This window comes from Saccoglossus kowalevskii, chromosome 15, assembly GCF_978046115.1.
Source record: "Saccoglossus kowalevskii chromosome 15, keSacKowa6.1, whole genome shotgun sequence".
Lineage (NCBI taxonomy): Eukaryota > Metazoa > Hemichordata > Enteropneusta > Harrimaniidae > Saccoglossus > Saccoglossus kowalevskii.
The window spans coordinates 3,309,713-3,328,814 of record NC_140655.1 but is presented as its reverse complement, the minus strand read 5'-3'; the positions used below and the strand labels follow the sequence as shown (position 1 = coordinate 3,328,814).

The 19,102-nt window shown below is 34.5% G+C and overlaps 1 protein-coding gene across 1 annotated transcript; it reads right to left on the bottom strand.

Annotated features, from left to right (window-relative positions):
* Positions 1 to 948: 948 nt before the first annotated feature.
* LOC100372263 (ATPase family AAA domain-containing protein 3-like) lies at positions 949 to 18,556 on the bottom strand. The gene is made up of 13 exons (XM_085490806.1): positions 18,206 to 18,556; positions 16,615 to 16,691; positions 16,262 to 16,423; positions 15,486 to 15,721; positions 15,023 to 15,092; positions 14,553 to 14,765; positions 14,033 to 14,158; positions 7,023 to 7,147; positions 6,167 to 6,218; positions 5,541 to 5,611; positions 2,795 to 2,962; positions 2,514 to 2,622; positions 949 to 1,509 (listed from the first exon to the last, which is right to left on the bottom strand). Exons 1-13 carry the CDS (start codon positions 18,423 to 18,425, stop codon positions 1,330 to 1,332), a joined length of 1,809 nt encoding a protein of 602 aa, XP_085346932.1. The 5' UTR covers positions 18,426 to 18,556; the 3' UTR covers positions 949 to 1,329.
* Positions 18,557 to 19,102: the final 546 nt, after the last annotated feature.

Here is a 19,102-nt window from a genome sequence, read left to right as displayed (position 1 = left end):
AGACAACTTACAGTAATCTGCACAGACAACCTACAGGAATCTGCACAGACAACCTACAGGAATCTGCACAGACAACCTACAGGAATCTGCACAGACAACCTAGAGTAATCTGCACAGACAAACTACAGGAATCTGAACAGACAACCTACAGAAATCTGCACAGACAACCTACAGGAATCTGCACAGACAACCTACAGGAATCTGCACAGACAACCTACAGGAATCTGCACAGACAACCTACAGGAATCTGCACAGACAACCTACAGGAATCTGCACAGACAACCTACAGGAATCTGCACAGACAACCTACAGGAATCTGCACAGACAACCTACAGGAATCTGCACAGACAACCTAGAGGAATCTGCACAGACAACCTACAGGAATCTGCACAGACAACATACAGGAATCTGCACAGACAACCTACAGGAATCTTCACAGACAACCTACAGGAATCTGCACAGACAACCTACAGGAATCTGCACAGACAACCTACAGGAATCTGCACAGACAACCTACAGGAATCTGCACAGACAACCTACAGGAATCTGCACAGACAACCTACAGGAATCTGCACAGACAACCTAGAGTAATCTGCACAGACAACCTAGAGTAATCTGCACAGACAACCTAGAGTAATCTGCACAGACAACCTACAGGAATCTGCACAGACAACATACAGGTATCTTCACAGACAACCTACAGGAATCTGCACAGACAACCTAGAGTAATCTGCACAGACAACCTACATAAATCTGCACAGACAACCTACAGGAATCTGCAGACAACCTAGAGTAATCTGCACAGACAAACAAATAAACCCAATCCATGAAAGTATACAGCTACAATATGAAGCAGCATTTCTTTCTTAACTCTATGGTTATTCATGGAAAATACCCCCAAATTTAACATTGACCTTTCATTATATTCAAACCACCATGATTTCATACACATTTTTCTAACTCTTGTGATTGAAAACTTTGGTCCAAACAGATATCATTTAATAGTTTCACAGAATTTATTTGATTAAAACGTTGTAACCCAAGATCTTTATAGAAGATGACAAAAGGCAACACTGGAAGAGTTTGATCATTTTGTGAGTATTGCATCACATCTCGATTCCAAATACTTTATTTGGACAAACACCAGGAAAGGATGATTCATTTAGTTGGTATTTCTGGTGATGTTGATACCAATTCTTCAAGCGAGTCATCAGATGGATTGTTGTCACAGTCAAGTCTAAGCACATCACACCTACTAACCAGTCACACATACTTCCTGGAATAACGCACACAATGTTTCTGCACTAACTACCACATTCATTTTTGCAATCACTTTGAACTTTTACTTCCAGATCCAAAACTAATTGCATGCGTTTGTGATTGTTTATTTCTGGCATCTTCAGATTCTTTCCAGTCCACTTTCTGTTTATGTTGTGTGACAGCTTCATTGACTCTGGCGTCTATCATTTCTTCAGTTAGAAGACCCTCCTCCGATGCGTAACCACTGGCCTAAAATAAACATAACAAAGTTAGGCTTCTTGGCAGTTGGAACTTTAACTCAAAAACCATTCTGCCAATAAAAAAACAATCGAATATCGCCAGTCTAATTTGCATAAAAAGTTAATAGATAACTCAACAGACCACTTGTAGAAAACACTATTGTATTGACACACTGGTGCACAAAAATGTTTGCTCAAAGAACGAAGACAAGTTACTATGATATTATTTGTACACCAAAACAGCAACAAATTCAATTAATGTTTGCTGTACATGTTTCAAGATACTGTTATTGGAACGTTAGATCAAACCATTTTACAAGGGTGGACAGTTCTGCTAAATTCTAATTGAGCAAGAACAACACTTCAGTAAAACTCTAACATTACTGGCTGCATTAGAACAGGGTGAACATATTGGATATGAAACAGAACAAGTCATTGAAAATGACAGTCCCTGTTGGTAGTTATATAAATGTAGCAATTGGTGGGGTTAGTAGTATGATGGTAGATTATAGTAGACAGGTGTTATAGTTTTTGTTGGTGTTATCCCACATAGTACAAAACATTCATGTCTTTATTATCTAATATGGCTGACACTCACATGATAGACATAATACGAACTTAAGCCATTTTGTTTGTGTATTTGTGTTGGATGTAATCGAACAAGGCATATCACAGATATAGCCTGGAATAGCACTTGATGGTTGCCAGAGCCACTTTGAAACCAATATGGAAGATAAACATGCATCAAGATCCCACCATGCACCTGCATACTTGAGCAGTGAGTACATGCATATTATTTAATTTTCTTGAAAATTTGTCATGTGAACATTTATTATGAATGGATGATATAAAATGAGAGGGAATTGTATCTTTTTAGTTTTATTTCCTTTTTATGTCGGTTTGACCTAACCAGCTCTAATAAAACATTCTTGAAACACAAAAGTCATTGAGTAAGCTGGTAATGTTGCTGTTGTAGAATATAAAACAATACGACAGTGACAGTAAAATACATACCTGCCATGCTACACCAATCTTAGCGATTTCTCGTCCAGATAAACCATCCGTCTTTTGCGCTATTTCTTTGCATTTCTCACCATAATCCATCTTAGCAACTTGAAATCGACTGTAATAAAAACAAAAAATTTGAATTTTCCCATTAATTATTAGGCAAATAATGTGCAAGCACCCCCTCACCCGCACCAAATACAGTGTGAGGCCCATTTTCAAACTGACATGTGTGATGACCAGAAGTAAATCTATTTGTTAGTTTAACTTGACAACTCAGAAATACATACCTTTTTCCAGATAATGCTAGTTGTAGGATATATTTATCAAAATAATAATAAACCATTCGTTCTCGTTCTTCTAATCCTGGTGACTGGAAATCCACCATTTCATCTATTCTATCATTTATTGCCCAATCAAACTGCTCCGGTTGATTACTTGCTAAAACTAACATAAACCTGAAATCAAAGAAAGCTTAGAAAGAACTCCCATGTGCTGAGTGTATTGGAGACACATTAAATATAATTCGAAATTACTTAGCTGAAAACTAATTATGCAAATCAAAAAATTAATATGACCAGATTTGAGTGTAAAACTAATGAGGTCTGCGCAATGTAACAGAAAATCTATGTTTCCAAGTTTAATTGAAATGTGATTAGAACCAAAAAATTATGAATTATTATGCTTATTAGGAAATTAATATGAACTGATTTTTACCCCAAACTAATTAGGTTTGTACATTGTCCTAGAGCATCTTTGTACTAAGTTTCATTGAAATGGAATAATTAGTACTTGAGATATCGGTGTGAAAGCTTAAGATTGATTAATTATGCAAATTAGGTAATTATTATGTACAGATTTTAACCCACAATTATTCAGGTCTGTCTATTGTCCTACAGCATCCATGTACATTCATTGATATGTGATGTATAGTACCTGAGATATCAGTGTGAAAGTTGATTAATTATGCAAATTAGGTGATTAATATGCACAAATATTTACCGGAAACTAATTGGGTCTGCATAATTCTAGATTCATTGAAATGTGATGATTAGTACTTTAGATATCAGTAGAAAAGCTAAAAAATAATTATGCAAATTAGGTAATTAATATGCACAATTATTTACCCTAAAACTAATCAGGTCTCTGCATAGTCCTAAAGGATCTATGTACCAAGTTTCATTGAAATGCGATGATTAGTACTTGAGATACCCGTGGAATAGCTGTAAATTAACTAATTATGCAAATTAGGTGATTAATATGCACAAATATTTATCGAAAACAATCAATCTCTGCATAGTCCTTGAGTATGTAAGTACCAAGTTTCATTGAAATGTAATGCTCACTACTTATATCAAATGCTGAAAATTAATTAATTATGCAAATTAGGTAATTAATATGTACTGATATTACCATAAAAACTATCAGGTCTGTGCAGTGTCATATGACATCTATGTATTAAGTTTCATTGAAATGTCATGATCAGTACTTATATCAAATGCTGAAAATTAATTAAATATGCAAATTAGGTAATTAATATGTACTGATATTACCATAAAAACTATCAGGTCTGTGCAGTGTCATATGACATCTATGTACCAAGTTTCATTGAAATGTGATGATTAGTACTTATATCAAATGCTGAAAATTAATTATGCAAATTAGGTAATTAATATGAACTGATATTACCATAAAAACTATCAGGTCTGTGCAGTGTCATATGACATTTATGTACCAAGTTTCATTGAAATGTGATGATTAGTACTTATATCAAATGCTGAAAATTAATTAATTATGCAAATTAGGTAATTAATATGAACTGATATTACCATAAAAACTATCAGGTCTGTGCAGTGTCATATGACATCTATGTACCAAGTTTCATTGAAATGTGATAATTAGTACTTGAGATATCAGTGGAAAAAACGAAAATTGACTAATCATTATGCAAATTAGGTAATTAGTATACACGGATTATTACCAAAAACTAATCAAAACCTAGCATTAGTTCAGAGCATGTATGTAAAAAGTTTCATCAAAATCCAATGAGTGGTTGTTTAGATATCAGTGGAACAATCATGGAACAGCTAAAAATCAGCTAATTATCATGCAAATTAGGTAATTAATATGCACGGATTTTTACCAAAAACTAATCAAATCTGCGCATATGTTCAGAGCATCTATGTACCAAGTTTCATCAAAATCCAATGAGTGGTTGTTTAGATATCAGTGGAACAATCATGGAACAGCTAAAAATCAGCTAATTAACATGCAAATTAGGTAATTAATATGCACGGATTTTTACCAAAAACTAATCAAATCTGCGCATATGTTCAGAGCATCTATGTACCAAGTTTCATCAAAATCCAATGAGTGGTTCTTTAGATATCAGTGGAACAGTCATAGAACAGCTAAAAATTAGCTAATTATCATGCAAATTAGGTAATTAACGAGCATGGATTTTTACCAAAACCTAATCAAATCTGCGCATTGGCCCAGAGCATCTATACACCAAGTTTCATCAAAAACCGATGTATGGTTCTTGAGATAGCAGTGGAACAGTCGGACACACATACACACATACACTCACACAGACACACTAACTGCAAAGACTCCCATTATGTGCTTCGCACATGGGAGTCAAAAATAAAAATATGTGTTAACATGTAATTTTAGGGACTGGGTTTATCCAGCTTTATTACCGGTAGATGTCAGATCTGTACTGTAATATACAGGTTTACTCGTTGTGAATAGCAAGATTTAGTTTACGTTAACTCAAATACGAACATGTGTGACTTTGATATGCTCTGATATACTTTGATATGTTTCATACATCGAAGGTCAACAAAGATGACATTTGCAAGGAATAAAAACAAAATTCAAATAATCCCTATATTTTATCTGGAGAACCCCTCCCTTCCCCCTCCCCCTCTCACAAACACACATTTTTATGCAGACTATACCTATTAACATGCAGTCGATAATTTGTTATGATTAGTACTGAAATGAACGTCTTGAATAATTAACAAATCTTACTTTTTGGATTGTTCTCCTGTTCTGTACAAGAAAGCATTTAGCGTCGCTCTCATGTCTTCACTAATCACTTCCTGTTGAGAAAATAAATTCAGCTTTTATCAATAATATTGCATATCAGATTATTAGTGATGCAAATATCGTTAATTTTAAAACTATAAATGTTCATTATTTAAGGGAATTTTTGTGGATGTGATTTTGGTTGAAAACATGCGAGTCACACATGTTGTTTAGGATTTTTTTCAAAACAAAAAAACAAACAAAACAAATTGACCAAAAACCTCTTTCTTTTTTCTTGAATATAGTTAAAGTACCAATAAATATACACATCTATAATGATAGCGCTACATAGTGTCAGCAGAGTTCTTGTTTAATCTTAGAGTGTCTACAGTAACAGTACAGGTAATGTTGTACGTCCAACACACTGATGGAAACAGTTAGTAGTAAACGTGCCAACAATTCAAACGATATTAGTAATTACAATATTCATTCCATACCACCATGCATAATTAGGTATGTGATAAATCCTTATTTTGCAAATACATGTACATGTGATTTTATTTCTATATCACAATGGGAGTGATATCTTAATGATGTCTGTAATTATGAATAATTAATGAGGGACTTACTGAACTCCGTCTTCTGAGAAATGCATCAGCCTCATCAACAAATAAAAGAACACTGTAGAAAATAAAATAAAAAAGATAAAAAAAGTACATTATAACTGTTCAAGGACTGAGCACACAACATTTACATATAGTGTAGATTTAGTCATAATGTGAACTCATAGTTGCACTGTGAGATAACAAAAAATGTGCATGTCTGAATATGGTTTACAATCCAGTTGACACATTGTTCAACATTCTATTATCTTATTTCTAAAATAATTAATTCACATGATTGTAACAAACGATATCACAGCAAGCAGTAATCATGTGACAAGTATCTAATGTTACTGCCACTGAATGCTAGGATTAGGTCAAAAAAACTGAAACCAAATCACAACATAATTTTTAAATTTTCTTAACAAGAAAAGCAAAACATTTTTTTCTCAGTAATAAGTCTACTTTAAAAAACATAAAAAATATTCTGATGTAGTACAAAAAAAATACAGTAAAAGTATTAATAATTTGCTTAACACATTAAAAAAATAAATATTAGATAAAAGCACAGATCTATTCAATAAGTGGAAGTAAGTAGTGTGATATGCAATGTAGATTTCAATAAAAAGTCATACGACCTGAAAGATGATCACAAAATCGTAACGTATATTTCTAGAATTACTCATGCAAATGAGTGACTCAGTAAAACCAGTCTCCTTGCTTATTCGCAAAGTGTGTATCACATGTGCTTTGTCTTTTTGAAAATAGTGATTATATCACTCAATTCAGAACATGTAATCTTTGTCAGGTCCATGGAACATTATGAAAACTCGTAATTAGATCTTTATCACATATCAATTTCAAGTCAAGTACGTAATCTTACCCCCTCCGGCTTGACGAAGCCCAATCAAAAACTTTATGCATAGCTGTGACACCCTCCTTCCCCATAGGCGCTACATCACCTCCAGTCATAATGGCATAGTCCATCCCAGAATGCATTGCTAAACTCTGCAAAGAAAGAGAATTACTGTAGTGCTTTCCGAGTTCTGCTAATGTGCCATACATTCACATGAAGTTAAAAACCATAGATCACAGACAGATATCGGAGTTTGGAGTTTGTGTATAATAGTGTGACAAATCAAATGTCTTGGCTACACATTGATAGACGAGAATTAAAATTGCAATTTTCTTGCTTAAGGTAGCGAGAAGGTAAATTTTCACTTTTTTCTTGATTTTTCAAAAATTGATAAAACGTTCACTTTAGACCTTGATACATCATCCCAGGTTTACAAAAGATCGAAATTGCGAAATAACGTCGCTCAAATCAGTGTTTTAAAACGCTAGCAGAAAAGACTACAACTGCCGTTTGCATATTGTTTATCTTTGAAAGGGTTTAAATGATAACATCTTATCTGTATACTCCGTTGTTGACGATTCTGATATAACGGGTGATAAGCTTCCAGTTGCAAACAATGCGTGTTTATCTAACGTCCATTGTCAGCATTATTGTCAGTCGAGACTTCGTCGGAGAAACATGGTCATACAGTACTCATTTCGTCCAACCTTCCGCTTTTACATCGACCGCTTATCGCTTAATTTTCGACCACGCGGTCTTGTCCGACCGGAAACCGACCGCATTTTAATCCCGTTTTTTTTTTCGCTCGCTCGCTCATTGAAAACATTGACCGCTCGCCCAAACACTGAAAACTGGCACATGGGTGGTCGAAATGGTGGTTTTGATAGTAAAGTGTGAACATACAACTAGTATTAACTATTATTACATTCTGAACGACACTTCAAATCTAATAGCTGTATTACACTTGTATCGTGAAAGCAACTGAACTGGAACTTCTTGTTACGTGTTTTGGGTGCTTGTTCTAGATGTAATATTTTTATTTTTATTTTAATGAGACAGTTACGTGAAAAAAAGCCTAGGTAACTCCTTTTGACAGAGCAGAGAAACGAGGAAATGTTAGTGATTAATTCCAAAAATAACTATATCGAATCCACATGGGTCCACGTCTGGTAAAATTTGACATTCAATTTTTAAAATTAAGTCACAATCATTGAATGAGCTCGGTCTATACCGTATACGTACGGCAAAAGTGTTCCCACAAAAAATATTTTCGACTAAAAACGGCCACATGCCCTGAAAAAATCGAACAGAGCTTGACATGTATGAATAATTTATTGGGCTTATATGAAAAACGTGTCAAATTTAGTTATAGCCATAACTATTTGATGGCCAGTCGATGAACAATTCAAAGTCCTTCAGGGCTGAAAATCATCGACGCTACTCTGGTTTACTTTATTTCACAACTTGCAGAGAAAACTGATTCGCGTGAGCTCTAATGTATCTTAGCCTAGTATTTTCTTTTTGAACTAAGGTCAAATTCCATCAGTTCGTCAAAATATATGTTTTTCAGCGAATAATTTTGAAGCCTGTCACAGCACAAACAACTATGTAAATCGACGCCGGTGATTGGATTGTACGACGTCCCTTCAATTAGCGTCAAATATGCTTTGTTACAACATCATTGATTGGCTGAGAATCACCTGATCGGAGCACGAACTGGGTCACAGAACCATATTTGTCCGTATTATCAACAGGACTTTGCAAAATAACCACATCCACATTTTCAATCATTTTTAGCGCGGAAGTTGCCAACAAATGTAAAAAAAATCGTGAACTTCATGGATTCGAATAAAATAAAGCAAGCGATTGATAAGGATGATTATTAATATTTTCCCCGATGCTCTTCGAATTTTTATTTTTTTATTTCAAGGTAAGAAATGGCTAGCTGAAGTTGATTAATTATTTGGGGTTTCAGCCCACAAATTACGGACATGATCTCCATGAATTAGGGTCAATGTTTGTCTTCTCTCGGCTGATTGTCAACGGTGTTGATCGACGCCCTTCCTAAACTCAGTATGGAGAAACCAACGGGGATCGACATTCCAAACAATCGAAATTATCAACGAAAGACGAGATTTTTCTAGATATTTACAAACATACTGTCATGACAAACATATGTAAAATTAACAAATACACAAAGAGGTGTAATATTAGGTTTTATTTTAGGCTTAGAAATATTTTCTTTCACTCAGCCCATGCATGTAACTGCCATTTAGCTTTACGGTCCTTCAGCATCGGGGGAAAACAACAATAATTATACAAAACACATTGCGAAGACTCAACAATCAGGAAAGAAACCCCAGACAACCCTGTCGTACTTGTGTTGAAATACATTTTGTATTTCACGTCAGAATATTGTTTAAAATAAAATATTCAGTCCAAGCCAAATCGAGGTCAAAGGGTCAGGTTGCGTGCATATAATTATATATAGTTAAAACAAAAAGTATTTGAACTTTTGTCAGCTGTTCAACATCTATAAAAACCAGAAAGACAATTATAAGACAATGTGAACCTCGGAAATTATTCTGTTAGTCCGAATTTTAAATGCGCGCGAGCGAGCAGGTGGGCGGTGATATTTCTGGGTGTGCGCGGTCGAAAATAAAACGGAAATTGTCCGGTCGAATTCAACAAGCGGTCGCAAAAGCGAGAGAAAAAGGTGATTGGAAAGCGGAAGCGGGCGGGAGGTTGTGCGAAAGGAGTACTGTAACTTTGCACAACTTTCTTTTAAATCGTTTTATTTTCCAAGTCAATATTCTATTTTATTAATACATTTTTTTTCTAACGCAATGGCGAAGAAAAGAAAGAAAGCGTTGACAGACGAGGCAAAGAAAAATCTGACCGCTCGCCCAAACACTGAAAACTGGCACATGGGTGGTCGAAATGGTGGTTTTGATAGTAAAGTGTGAACATACAACTAGTATTAACTATTATTAAATTCTGAACGGCACTTCAAATCTAATAGTTGTATGACACTTGTATCGTGAAAGCAACTGAACTGGGACCTCTTGTTACGTGTTTTGGGTGCTTGTTCTAAATGTAATATGTCATTTTATTTTAATGAGACAATCACGTGAAAAAAAACATAGGTAACTCATTTTGACAGAGCAGAGAAACGAGGAAATGTTAATGATTAATTCCAAAAATAACGATACCGAATCCATGTCGGTCCATGTCTGGTAAAATTTGACATTCAATTTTTAAAATTAGGTCACGTTCATTGAATGACTTCGGTCTAAACCGTATACGTATACGTAAAATTGTTCCCACAAAAAATATTTTCGACTAAAAACGGCCACAGGCCCTTATAAAATCGAACAGAGCTTGACATGTATGAATAATTTATTGGGCTTAAAAATTTAGTTATAGCCATAGATATTTGGTGGCCAGTCGATGAACAATTTCGAAACTCAAGATTCACACGGCTACGAAAGTAGAACATTCCGGAGGCGGTGAAACGGAAGAGCCAAACTTAACGCATAAAAATAGAACGCGCATTTTGACCTCTGTGGCCAACCAATGGCTGATCACAATTACGTTTGCGGTCGTTGCCAAAGAACTCCGCGTCCATCGCCTGGCGATGCTCTTCACCCCCCCCCCTGGAATGTTCTACTTTCGCAGCCTAATCGCAGATTTTTCGAAAAACGTCGAAAAAACACAAGAATTAGTAGAAATCTTTCTATTTTGGGCGGATTATTGATAGAGAATAATGTCTTTATTACACGGTCGACAGACATTCCAAACAATCAAAATTATCAACGAAAGACTAGGTTTATTTTAGGCTTAGAAATATATTCTTTCAGTCAGCCCATGCATGGAACTGCCATTTAGCTTCATGGTCCTTCAGCTTGTCTTCGCCTCGGAGGAAAACAACAATAATTATACAAAACACATTGCGAAGACTCAATAATCAGGAAAGAAAACCCAGACAACCATGTCGTACTTGTGTTGAAATACATTTTGTATTTCACGTCAGAATATTGTTTAAAATAAAATATTCAGTCCAAGCCAAATCGAGGCCAAAGGATCAGGTTGCGTGCTTATAACTTTTGTCAGCTGTTCAACATCTATAAAAACCATAAAGACAATTATAAGACAATGTGAACCTCGGAAATTTTTCTGTTAGTCCGAATTTTAAATGCGTGCGAGCGAGCGGTGATATTTCGGGGTTTGCGCGGTCGAAAATAAAACTAAATAATTGTCCAATCAACAAGCGGTCAAAAAAGCGAGAAAAAAGGTGTTTGGAAAGCGGGAGCGGGCGGGAGGTAGTGCAAAATGAGTACTGTAAATTTGCGCAACTTTCCTTTAAATCTATTTTACTAATACCATGTTTTCTAACGCAGTGGCGAAAAAAAAGAAAAAAAGCATTGACAGATGAGGCAAAGAAAAATCTGCCACTCAGTGTCACACTCTGACACAGCAATTTTGTTTTCAAACATCGGCCATTTTGTTTCACCATGAAAACCGTTTTATTAGATCACTTATCAGAGACACTTGAAGGATTAGCTTGTTTGTAAACTGTCAGCATGTACAGTGGGACAGTAATGTTTGTCAGAGGATTATCCCTCGTTATTCGTTTGCATAACAATGGAAACCCGAACGTTCCTGGATTGGGGACTCAAATGCCAGCAGTTTTCTTCTTTTTTCACGCTCGAGCATGAAATTATTCATTATCAGACACTCTTTATGAGCTCTATGATATCAGTGGTTAATATGTTTGGCCATTTTTAGTGAATATTTATAATAATGCTGCAAATCTACAGTGTTTTATTAACCAAAACTGTTTTTCGCGTTTTTCTCGAATTGAAGTTTCGATTAAGTACGACTCATTGGGACCGCCGCCAAATCAAGTGCGTTCGGACTAGGACATTCAAACTCGCAGTTATCTTTCAATAGATAATGATGGTGCAAAATATGTCTGGGTTTTTAAAGAAAATGCTTTGTCACAGAATAATAGTCTGTTAAAGGTGTCAAGTATGAAATAATTTGAGGACAAAAAAACAAACCTGCATAGAAATCGGAATAATAGGTCTTTTGATTATCCGAGACGCATTTCAATGGACTTGATTACGGACAATGCATGACGTAAATTTCACCAGGAAATTCCGCAGTGTGCTCTCGCAATCGAGGACTTAGTCATTTTTGCAAGATTCGCCATTTTTGATATCACGTGATAATTATGTAAACAATGACTGTCCAGTTTGTGCGAACTTGTACCTCTATACTTAGTCTTTTGAAATATATAAGCTAAATTACTCTTCTGAACAACACAACAGACAGAGAATGTTTTATTCAAAAATGTCACAAAACCCTTCTCGCTACCTTAAAAACTTTTCATTTGGCATTAGTTTTGCACAAAACTAATATTTGTGGAAAAATAGAAATATAGTAAAATATGGTAAAATGACATAACTTGACATTTCTTCCTACATGTAACAGTATGGTGTCAACACATTAATATTCCAGTAAGTATAAAATCATACAATTTTAAATGATTAACAATACAATCAATAAATTGTTGTAGAGATTCATAATACCAACATGGATTATAAAAATGTGCATACTATATACCATTAAAATTCTAATATAAACCGCATACGTAATAGTAACCGCACCCCCAATTCCAGCTTCGGGGTTAAAGAGTTTTTAACAAAAATTGAAAACTTGAAAAGTACCTATTACTAACCGCACCCCCAATTCAACAAGACCGTGACTGACTTCATTGTTTCAACCAGCTGTTCCAAAACGGCATTGTTCCTAATCCTATTCATTTGTTTCGACAACATGCCTAAAAATATTCACACCTATTTATTGTTCAGCGGTGATAAGATGTCAGACAGGCAATGAAACTGCTTTTGTTCTGGCGGCGACCTCTGTCAATACTTTTTCTGAATACGTCTGTGTTTCGTAAGTTTTAGACAATGAGCTTTTATCACCGTAAAAGTGTTAAACTGAGCATTGAAGAATAATTTATCTTTCGAAAACAAATAATTTCTTGATTTAAAAAAAAAATCCTGCCGTTTTCCCATGGAAATCAAAGACAAAAGATCGCATTACATTATTGGTATTAAAATCTCTTCCGTGTTGCGTTCACCATGAGGTCACTGAACTGTCATTAACATATTTAAATGAGCTATGTAATTTAGACATTTGGGCAGCATCCAGCATTTTGATTGGTTAATTAGTGACTTGACCTATCCGGTCAATAATACGTCACTTGAGCATTCAAAAACATGGCGGATATCGTATTGGCTGTTTACATGTGACTGAAATCATTCGCTTACGGGGAAACTAAGTTGAATTTTACTTGCATTTTATAACAATTCAACGGATTTATTTTTTGTGCGTTATTGTAATCACTACTAGATAATAATAATCACCAATATCAACACTTCGAAAACAAGTAAGTTATTCACTTGTGACCAGCAGCATGGCCGGATCGAGCTACCGTTCTGTGATCATTTGCTACTAAGCAGTGCATTCGTGTTTTTATTTGAAACTTCTGTTAGAATATACTTTTCGTTACCAAGAAAATTAAAAAAAATAAATGCATATTACATTAAAAATACTGAGTATTTTTTGTATCATGTTGAATTTTTTTTTGATTGACAGTAATTTTTCAACATTTCGTAACGCCTATTTTAGAACTAAAATAAGGCCTTTCACTCTTCCCCGACGCCTATTCAAGAGATTGTACGGTGTATTGTTTGTTTTGTGCATGTGTTGTGGACAAAACATGACCACTCCCATTTAGTGATTGCAATATGTACGTAATAGAAACCGCACCCCGAACTTGAGCTTTCGATCCCAATTTGTAAATTGATACATTGTAATATAAACCGCGGTTTATAATAGGACTTTAACGGTATGACACACAGACAATAACAACATAAGTGTGCCTCACACAGAAGGCTGAGAATTATGATATAACTAGGAGTAAAAGTGAAATGAAACTAAAAAAATACAAATGTTAAATTTACCTTAGCAAAAAGTGTTTTTCCAGTACCAGGTGGTCCGTGGAATAATAAATTTCTATATAAACCTTTGTTTCTCTTTGTGTTCCTGGTTGCTATAGCAACTTCTCGTAGTCGCTCTTCTAAAGATGGCTGATAGAAAAAAACAATCATGTAATCAATTTTTACTGACGCTCTAGAGAATATTTTAGAAGATAACTTTTGAGGATACAACAGAAAATCCAAATGCACTCTGAACCGTCCCCCCCACCCTCCTACTCATATTTAATAAACAATTGTACATATTATTCCATGTTAAACCAAATCCTTGCCAAACTCTTTGCTACAGTCATCGTATTGCTTAATTACTAGTCAATTAATTTCACCAAATAATATTTTTTAAGCGCACAATTTTTGATAAATCTAACACAGCAAATTGTTGATACAAATTTATACAAGAGGTATACATTTTATCATGTTGACTATCTGAAAAGAGTTGTGGATCTGAATGACACCCCGACTACTTTACTTCACTACATCTACATACCTGTAGAATGATTCCTTTTAATGCGTCTTCCGGTTTCACAAACAACCTTTTAGTTGTCTTGATTGGATGCCTCAAACCTTCAAGTAGATTAAGTCTGGATGTTTCTCTAACCAGCGATGGTTTACCAAGCCTTGCTTCGATATACCTAGCGCCTACTCCAGTAGCCATCTTGGCTGAATAGACACCTACTGCTAGTAGTGTTAGCCCTGCTGCCTAAAAAGATTATAGAATATTAGTAATATCGTTATTATCAAGAATTATGGACAATGTTGCAAATGATTTTGTGAGAGGTGGCAGAAAATAAAATAGCCATCAATGTGCCACACTTATATGTAGATGAGACAACAAAGTATGTTTCTATGGAAACCACAGTTATATATTCCCCAATATATTGTGGATTCTTACAATTGAAACTATAACTATATTTATGTGACTCTTAGTGGTTCTACATGTGAACACATATTACTTACTGTAGCGGATACTTTGTCCCAGTCACTGATGAATGCTTTGAATCCCTCCCCAATGACAGTTCCGGCAGCTCTGTAGAAAAAACAAATCTGAAAGTTAGTTTGTTTCTGATTTGAATTATCATTAATGTACTTGCATCCTCAGTGCCAAGAAAATCATTGTTTCTCGATTCCATTGTGAGGATTATTGAATATACATTATGTGAATCTGTTGTAAATCACAGTGTCCACAAATTTAATATAGTGAAAAATGATGTTTTTTTGCACTATTTTAACACTGGATGTTTATATTTTAAATATGAAGATTGAGAAGTTTTAGACATTAAAGCATCAGTATGCATTTATATATTGTGATATTAAATGATTATGGTGCATTAGTTATTTAAACTTGGAGAAAATCATTAAAAGTGTACCCTCTTAATTATTGATAATAAAGAAAGTGTCACTAAAAAGCTAATTTGCATACGTAATTGATTGCAATACAGTTTCTCTGTATTCTTTTGCTTGTAATCGTAATTGATCTGCTCGTATGTCCCGATTTTCTCTTTCGATGCTGGCTTTGCCTCGAAGTTCGGCTTCCAACTTCTTCATTTCATTGTCATGTCTGAGTTGTGCTTCGTATTCAATTGTGCTTCGTCTCATTGATTCTTGTTTCTCAACAGACTCTTCCTGGCGTCTCAAATTCTCTTCATTCATACGTTGCTGCAATGTAGAGTAATATTACAAGATTATTTCATGAATATTGTAAAGTATTCATCTGGCAGTATGGTTGACTTCAAATAGACATACATATCACTGACGCAATAAACAACAATAACACACATACCAAAAACCTCTGAATTGTCAACTTGTACTGATATGGATTTCATAAGTATGTAGTCATGCAAAATTAATTACTATAAATGCATTAGTTATTCACTGTATTTTAATTTTGCTATTTTCACTGATAAATAAAACGTAATCTGCTAAATTGAATTTATGTGAATATGTAAATTTACATAAAACTCATATTTCATTAAAAATCTGAGAATTTAAAACTTAGTTAATACAATCATATAACAAATAGAGAAATCAACTTTTTTCATCTTTCAGAAAATAAAAACTACAAAATTTGTTTTCAGATTTTGATCAAGACTTGTAGCTACCGGTAATATGAAATTAAGTTATTCAAAAAATTATAAAAAACACATAAATATAGACAAAATTTGGCCGATTGCTATAGTATTGTGCAATAAAGCATACCTGTTGAATCAGCTGATCCTCGTATCGTTTCCGTGCCAACTGATCCTGATACTGCGCTCTGTCTTGGTGTTGTCTTGTTTCTTGACTCAATGTTTTTCTTTTCTCATCACCCTGAGTACGTATCTGTTCTACTTTCATTTGTTCCACATGCGCTTCAAATTCCTACAGATACAGCGTTATCAATTAAGGGATGAACCATTTTAAATGATGGGGAAAGGCTTGACAGATTTGAGAGAAAATAAATTTCCAGATTGCCTTTAGTGCTAGATGGAATGTATCTGAGTTTAACACTTGTACATTATTTTATCCTAAATAAAACAATGTGCATTACCAATAAACAGTATAATACTTACTCGAATTTGTTTCTTCTCTTCCAATTGTTTGGATTCTTCCTGTTTCATAGCAAGCGCTAGTGCTTCTTTTGCATTGGCTGAGAAAAGACGACAACGTACATTACAATCCTCACCATACACACATATTTAACTCAATTGCAAAGTATCAGATGCATTATAGGAGAGAAATTCAAAATGAGTACTAAAGTCAACTTGTGACACATTTCACAAAATGTAGCCAATATAAAATGATTTTGGTCCAAAGTTATCAAACACATGAAAATACGCAATTTTTTTTTTTTGGGGGGGGGGACTCAAAGGGTTATTATTTTAATGGAAAAATAATCAAATATTATTATTTGAAATAGTATTAGGAATTTCTCAGAAAAATTCTAAATGTGCTAATAGTAATACTATTACTTATAAAAAGATAATTTCTAAGAACTAATGGATTTTTTATCATATGATAAGCCAACAGAATTTCACTAGTGACTTTGTATCATGCAAATCAACATGACAACACACTGTAACACAGCCACAAAAATGTAAACATTAACTTTTTTTTACTCACTGATATCTACAATATTTTTACACTACAATATTTTTTAATAAGAAACAACAAATTTAAAATCAGATCACATTTGATATGATGTACATTCTCCTGAAATATATTGCTACAATGTATGTAATTTTATAGAAAACAAATATACTTCTCGGAGAGGTTCTTAGTATTTTTTGACAATTTTTCATAACTGTGTTTATCTTTGGAATGACTCTGAACAGCAATTTGAGTTTCAAATATATTCAATTTTTTACAATATTTATTGAGGAAATAACCACATAACATAATTGTGTTTTTTTTATTTGTTTTTAGGTTTAGTGTCACCTGGCAAGTGTGAGTGTTCAGCTGTTCTGAGGATAGTGGGGATATTATAATTTAGTTAGATCCTACATAGAACAGAATGGGAAGAGGCTAGGCATGGGGGTAAATCACTAACACGAAAGTAAAAGTGATGGCCATCATCTTGCTACAATGCACATGTACAACAAGACCACTATAACTGTTACATCTCTGTACACGTTTTAAAGCCCTGGAGAACAGAGATATTCTGTTAATTTTGTATAATATCTCAAATATCTTGGCTTGGGAGGGAGGGAAGGGCATGCAAAGGATAATTACTCACACCTAACCATTTCAAAATAACAGTTATGAGGATTAATTTTAGTATTTTCTTTTACTACAATCTGTGTTTCATATTCTCCCAGAAGTTACATACTTTTTTTTTTTTTATATAGGAGCATTCTACCACCCATAGATTATGAAATTAATATGCATATATTTTATAATAATTATAAATGACAGAAAATAATCTATATGCAGATAAGTATAATAAATAATCGCACACATTGACTAATCTAGTTATCATTCTATTTAACCCTTATCTAGTCAATGTAAAAGTATATGGGATGGGATAGGGTGAGGGTTAATTTCTATAGCGACCCGCATCAATAGCCATGGCGAATAATTTAAATATCCTTTTCAATGAATCAGAGGTCAAGGCCTTGTGCATGATTTTCCTACGCTAATAATTGTCAACTCGTTAAGACTTACGTGATTTATCAAGATCTCTTGCTGCAGTAGCTGCACGTTCTAGACCGGTGGGGTCAAACCCTTGCCATACTTGTTTCTTGCCACCAGAGTCGCCGGTACCCTTGTCGCCGCCTCCACCGCCCGCTCCCCCGGCAGCAGCTCCACTCTGCGAAGGATCCATCGGTAACTGGGCAATATTGGACCACGATGGTTCCTTGTTAACACCAAATAACCACGACATGATGGTCTGATTTGGGTTTCGTTGGAATTTTCAATCACAGTATCACTGTACTCGGTGTACAAACTGACGAAACGCTACACGTGAGTTTCTCTCAGCGTCAAAGGTTATAGGCTGTCACGCATGCGCACATTAGTTTAGACTCATTCCTCCCACCTTGTCCCGCTCCGCATTGCACGTATCACTACGAGAACATTCTGAATACGGGTGAAATTTAAAGTGGTTATTTTTTTTATTTTTATCATAAAATGGTAATGAAAATAAAAAAAAAAATCCTGATCACTCCTCCATTTCGTGAACAATACAATATTTAATATTTGTATTTCCTTCGAAAAGAATAAGACTGGTAAGCAAGTCTACATGATAATATAATTCAAACAACAGAAAACACACCTAATTAATAATAATAATAACTTTAGTACGCTACTGAAACCATATAAGATTTTAGTTTAGAAAATTACAAAAACATAGCACAGACACAAATAGTGAAACAAAAAAATAACCCACATAAATTATTCTATAGATATCTTGCTAAAAGAAGATACAGATTCAGATATAGATTGAATGAAGATGGATTGTTCATGCACGTGACCATCACTCCTATCATTGAGGTTGCAGCCAATGAATGTGTTTAAAAGATGAACATGTCATAATGATATGCAATTTAATAATAATAATAC